Source organism: Pteropus vampyrus, unplaced genomic scaffold, assembly GCF_000151845.1.
Source record: "Pteropus vampyrus isolate Shadow unplaced genomic scaffold, Pvam_2.0 Scaffold254, whole genome shotgun sequence".
NCBI classification, from domain to species: domain Eukaryota; kingdom Metazoa; phylum Chordata; class Mammalia; order Chiroptera; family Pteropodidae; genus Pteropus; species Pteropus vampyrus.
In genome coordinates, this window is record NW_011889035.1 from 1339736 (window position 1) to 1346029 (window position 6294).

Genomic DNA, 6294 nt, shown 5'->3' on the forward strand with positions numbered 1-6294 from the left:
GAGGGAACTGTGTGAGCCTGCCATGAGAAAGGGCTGGGCTGGCCTGAGTGTATGCTTTCAAGTGTTTTCAAGTGTTTCAACCACAGCCACTATGCCCTATCCAGTAGATAATTTCATGGAGTCCTGTCTTGCGTTCTCCTGGTTCCCAACTTAGGGCACACCCTTCATCAGCTGCATAGAGGGCTTTGCCCACCATGCTGGCTGATGACACAGGAGCCCAGGTGCTTTCTGGAGCCAGAAGCCTTTGACTTGCCTGCATGGAGCCCAGTCTAGCTGCAGAGCTGTCCCGCAGGACTTGTTCCCTTGCCAAGATGCATGTGGACCCTGGGCTGGGGCGTTTTACCCTGAGCTTATTCGTAGCCGAGTTACACTAAAAGCTGTTACCAGGAGAAAGAAGCAGAAGCAGAAGTAGGAGCTTATGACCAATATTATATTCCACAGGTAATCCTGAAATCCTTCCTCTCCTTTACCCTTGAAAACTCACTGATGATCACATCCTACTAATTTCATCTCCTTACTAGCTCCCCTGTGAATTCCCACTGTCACTACACCCTAGATGCGACCAACAGCCTTCAGGCGGGCCTTCCTGACGACTTTATCACCTGCCCCTCCAGACCCTTCTGACACCACCAGAGGGCTCTTTCCCATTCCTTTGTACCGTAGCCCTCTCCAGTTTAAAACCTTCCAGTCGTTAGCTCTGTCAACTACAGGAAAAAGTCCAGTCACTCAATGTGACTAAATGCCTTCCACAAACTGGCCTTTGCCTCCTCATCAGAGCCTCACTGGGCATTCTCCGCCCGCTCGCTGTGCCTAGCTGTCCTGAACCTGCCATGCCGTGTCACACCTTCTGCCTTTACACATACTCTTTCTCTACCTCTGATGTTGTTACCCTGGAAACTCCAACAAATTCATCTTTCAAAGTCCAACTCAATGCCCTCCTCTGTGAAGCCATCTAAAGCCACATTCCTGGATGCACGGCCCCTGGGGTCACCACTTTCCGTAAGGATTTTTGTCACTCCCAGGAGCAGACCGCCTGGTTCCTTCACTGGCTGCTGTGTTGGTTTGTTAGGACAGGAGCTCTCATTTCCCTCTGCATCCTCGGTGCAGAGTGCAGAGCCTGGCCCATAGCAGGTGCTCTGCTCCAGAATGTTTGCTGAAAGAATATGCAGGATTCTGCTGTCGGCCCCACCCCGTTCCCTCACCTGCTGGGTTCTCAGCGCATCCAGTTCTCGCTCCAGCCAGGTCCGCAGTCTCCGCTCCATCTGCTCTCGCTTCTCACATGCAGACTGTAGCTGGGTCAGGGCCTGCTGCAGCTTCTCAACTTTCTCGACATAGGCTTGCTTCTCTCGTAACTGAGCAGAAGAGACGAAAAAAGAGTACAGAATTTAGACCAATGATTCTCAAAGCTGGGGTGGAGATGGGGGGTCAGATTACTTGAAGATCCTACTTAAACTACTAGTGCATGTACCCTCCCTACCCCTACCACTCAGGCGTGCTGGAAAAGAAAACGTTTAGACACCAGCCACCAGGTATACCCAAAGCGCTGGGATGCCTGGAATTGAAGACCCTACTCAGGTACCTGATTTCAGTTACGTACAGCTGAGCACAGTTCTTGCTTATTGCTTAGTAATTATAGCATCTGCTGGCACTGGAAATGACATTAAGAGTTTTTAATGTTATGAGGAAGTCCTTATTCTATAATAATAGCTGAAAAATCCAGAATAAAAAATTATATACATTATCATAACTATGTCTGTCTATCCATCTATCTAGGCAAACAGACTGAAAAATACTTAAAAGCACTATGTTTATCTGTATGGCAGTATAGTAATTTCCCATCTTTATTCTCTTTTGTATTTTTCAAAATTTCCATAACTACAAATTACTACTGTAATAGAGAATTATATATGCATGTATATATGTGTACCCATGTGTATGTGTGAGTAAATATAAAAATTTATTATAGATATTTGTGGAGTAACTTTCTGCTAAGGATTTTAGAGCTTTTATAGATGAGTAGTTGACAGCCCTGAAGAGACAGGAAGGGTTTAATGAACACTCGAACAACACAATAACTGAGGAGATGGAAATTAATGTAAAAAGGATTTATGTAAATGTCACATCAGGTATGGACTGAGAATCCTGATTAACAACTTCTAATTCTTACCCTCAGACTTTTTTTTTTCCATTTAGGAGTTTGGCTTACGTCCACGAATCCCGGGCACATTTCTAACTTTCTGAGAATTGACTAGTCCCAAAAATTAGGCTGAGGCATTTACTTATATGGTCCTGAGTGAGAAGACATCAGATGCTATTTCCTGTCATTTTGCACCTGGGTGTGCAGATTCTCTGCAGGTGACTCAGATCCTGAGTTCAACCCATGATTGCACTGGCATGTTGGAACATACTAGTGATTTAAGAGCTTGCAGCGAAGAGTGGTTTCTGACTTAGCAGGCACACTGCCATGAGCTATGCCTAGATCCAGCCAAAGCCAATGGAAAAAAATGGAGGTGCTGCTGATCCTTCAGAGGGGTGAGAGTTGGGAAACAGCAACTTTATAGCCTTTTTTACACCTGCTCTTGAGATCGGTTTTCATCTGGTCCTTTTATTTATTGCACTTGTGACTACTTGATTCTATTTAATAGATACTTGAGGACTATTAACTGCGTGTTCCTATGCTAAAAGCCTCATCTGATCAAATATTTTGTAAGTATCATTCACATACCACTTACACGTCTTAGACTGTATACAATTTTTTTAAGTGTGTAGCCACCAGAATATAAAAGCCATGAGATTTGTCTGTTTTGGCTCCTGTTGGGCTAAGTGCACAGTTGTCCCCAATGCCTAGAACAGTATCTGGCATCCAGTAAGTACTCAATAAATATTTGTTAAATGAATGAATGAATATTATCCCTAGTCAACTGCAAGATTCTTGAAGGCATGGATCTCTCTCACCCACCTTTGTATCAGCCTTAAGTGAGGCGAGGAGTATATTATGATTATTAAGTGAGGATGATTAATAATAATAATATCAGCCAACATTTTTGAAGCATCATCATACCAAGCTTTGTGCTTTATATGCAGTATCTCATTTAATTCTCCCAATAATAGTAAAAGGTAAACTCCTTTATTATCTCCATTTAAGAGAAGAGAAACTGAGGACTACAGAGGTTAAGTGACTGCTCAAGGTCACACAGCTGTTACGTCCATCCTGGGTCAGGATTCTAACTCACAGCAGTCTGGCTCTAGAGTCCAAGTTCTTAACCAACATGGGAAATTATGGTAAGCACACTATACGAGCCATCTGGACTGAATAAGACCCTTTAAAAGAAGCTTTAATGAGAACAAGGAGTGATACTGGAAGCCAGGCATATGAGACACTTTGGAGAGGCCATACCGAATAAAACAATGATCTTATATAAATGTTAATGACAAGAAAAGATCCATAATGGTGATCATAAAGAACCCATCTTCAAGGAATTCACAACTTTCATAGAAATATTAAAACAAAAAGATCTAAAAAAATCACAATTTTATTTTGTTCCACATACAGAGATGGAGCCACGATAAGTGATTTCAATTATAAGGATAACGGGTTATGATAAGGAGTTAGGATAAGGATAAGGCGTTTAGCTGCTTTAACCTTAAAATTGAAGTGTGCTGGGACATGGAGTTACCTGGCATCCGGAGATATTTACTGAAGAAATAGCTTTTTATTTTCAACAACAGCCACAGTTGGATTAATAATATTGTTTCCTGCATGTCAGGCACCAAGCTAAGTACGCTGTGTAGACTATCTGGGTTACGTGTCTTCCAGACTTTGGGTTTCTACTTCCCACAACGGCTAGACCTTTCCTCTTTTTCTGACGCCGTCTACTACCTGAATCCCCTAGCTTAGACCTCAGAAGTGGTCATCTTACTTAGAGTCAGGCTTAAAGAAAAAGTCTACTTCGTAAAAAAATTTAAAGGGTTGATTTCAGCAGGAATCACTAAATCCGGAACGCTCGAGTGGGATCAAAATTTCCTGGTTTGGAGGGGTCATTACAAGCCTGAGCCAACTTCTAGAAACTGGAGACAGGTTTGCTGAATGCTACCCTACCGCATTTGGACCCAAAGACTTTTGCTTTTTTTAATGCAATCAAGAACTCGAAGACAGAGCAACTGAACTATTTTTTTTTTTTTTTTAATTGTTAGTCTCTTCTCTCTATAGGCACCAGTGGTTTCCAGTTCTTCCATTTATTCCCAGCCTAGACACTCGCCAACCAATGAATGGGCTGTGGGCTGGATTTTAGGCTGAGAGAGCTCTTTGCTGACGATATTCATGTATGCCTTTCATACTCCGCTTGGCTCCGGGTTGGACTGACTCTGTTTTTATTAATTTTTATCTGGGAGGTCTCCTACATTTCTCCACCTGACTCAACTCCTTGGAGTTGGCTCTGGTTGAAGTTGCTAGGTTAGGAAAAGGAAGTGGAAGCCGTTAGTACTCTGTCCCACCCTCCTACCCAGCCACCCCCAGTCTCACCTCCTCTTCCAGCTTGATGACCCTGGCCTGTGCGTTGCTCAGAGCCTGGTCCAGTATCTCAATGTGTCTCCGGTGGTCCTCACTCGCCGTCCTCACTGCGGCTAACTCCATTTCTAACTTCTCCTTTTCCTTCAAGAATTCTTTGTCTAGAAGGAAGACAAGAACAAAACTACCTCTATCAGAAAGCACTCACCCTCTGGGCTCACTGCCAGTCTACATCTGGCAAGGATTAAAAATAAAAAAGCATGCAAAGAGCAGAGGGTTGAATTACTGCTTTGCTCCCTCTTAATAGTTGTGGTATATGATGTAAGAATTTTCTCAAATACCTCTGTTAACTCTAGATACATTCAGGCCACGGTTCCAGGGATAAATGGTATATAAAGAACCAGTGACCCCATATTCCCGATAACTCACTTCTGTACAGCACTTACTTTAATGCTTCAAATTAAAATATTACCCACAATTTCATTATAGGCTCACAACCTCCTGTTTCTGTCTTCCAAACCAGTGACGAAAAGGCCGGCAACACTAACAATAGTACTAATATGCTCATTCACAAAAAAATAAACCAAGGTCCAGAAGTGGAAGCTCTTGGTGTGAGGCCAGACTGCAGAAGGGAGCTTTGACCCAGGCCTCCCATCTCTGGCTGGATCCTCTTCCCACATGACCTGGCCCCACATTTTCTCCTAGTTCTGTTCAAGATAAAGAAGGGAAATTGCTTTGGATTTAGAAAAACTGCTTTCCTCTCATTCAGTGACAATTTAACTGATGGCAGTCACGTGTCTCTGCGCATGGAAAGCAAAGGCCGCCTTTTACTCAATGCTCCCAGCCTGCCTTCCTACAGATGCGTCTGCCATTTACTGAGGCAGGCAGGGCCGACAGCATCATGGGATCGGTATTACCTATTGAAAATATTTTTCCTGTTATGAAAGCAATACATTTTATTTTTAAATAAATTAGAACATTTAGATATATTTTTATAATATAGAAAAACTTAAGTGAAGTTAATGTGTAAGATTAAGGGATTAGTTAAATAAACCACTGTAAGCCCCATAACAGAATAGGATGCCACTGTTAAAATTAAATAAGAGAATATCAGTGACATGGGGGAAAAATTCTTCATTACTGAAAAAAGGTGGTTACAAAACCCTGTGCACACTATTCTATATTTCTAGAAAACAGGGCATATACTTAAAACCACAGCAGCAACAATAGTTAGAAAGTGATTTCTGTGTGTCTGCACCATTTGAATGCCTCATACTGGTTATGTTAATCCTCCTATCAACTCACACTGAAACACAGAGACCCAAAGTCTGGAAGCTACACCAGCATGTGACAGTGGCTTCATTCATTCACGATTTCCTCCTAGAGTCATTAATTTAACAATAGAAGTCAAATAGTAAGGACCAGCCCTATGGGCATTGAAGCAACAGAAGGAATGCAACACTTAAGGAGCAGAAAATGTGGTTTTGAAAACAATGTGGTTTTGAAAACAATAAATAAGACACTTTAAGGCTACAAATAACCAGTTAACAAACTCAGAGCTCTAGAGCCGGAAGAGATCATAGGAAACACCGCCATCCAGTTTCACTCCCTTTGCTTTATGGGTAAGGAAAGGAAGCCCAGGAGCGAAGGCACTTGTCCAAGGTCCCTCTGCCAACTGGGGCACAGCCAGGGCCAGAATCCGGGTCTCCCGATGTCCCACTGCAACATCCTTCCCGCCTGACTGCACCACCCTTGCGTTGTGAGTTTATGTTAATGGGACCAGAGTG

The 6294-nt window shown here is 42.9% G+C and overlaps 1 protein-coding gene across 1 annotated transcript in view; it reads right to left on the bottom strand.

Moving 5' to 3' along the window:
• The window catches only part of AMOTL1 (angiomotin like 1), a 95604-nt gene that overhangs the window by 19295 nt on the left and 70015 nt on the right, over nucleotides 1–6294 (bottom strand). Inside the window, exons 7-8 of the mRNA XM_023520261.1 lie at nucleotides 4523–4668; nucleotides 1203–1352 (exon numbers count right to left, since the gene is read on the bottom strand). Coding sequence (XP_023376029.1) covers nucleotides 1203–1352; nucleotides 4523–4668 — 296 coding nt within the window. The remainder of the gene's footprint in view (nucleotides 1–1202; nucleotides 1353–4522; nucleotides 4669–6294) is intronic.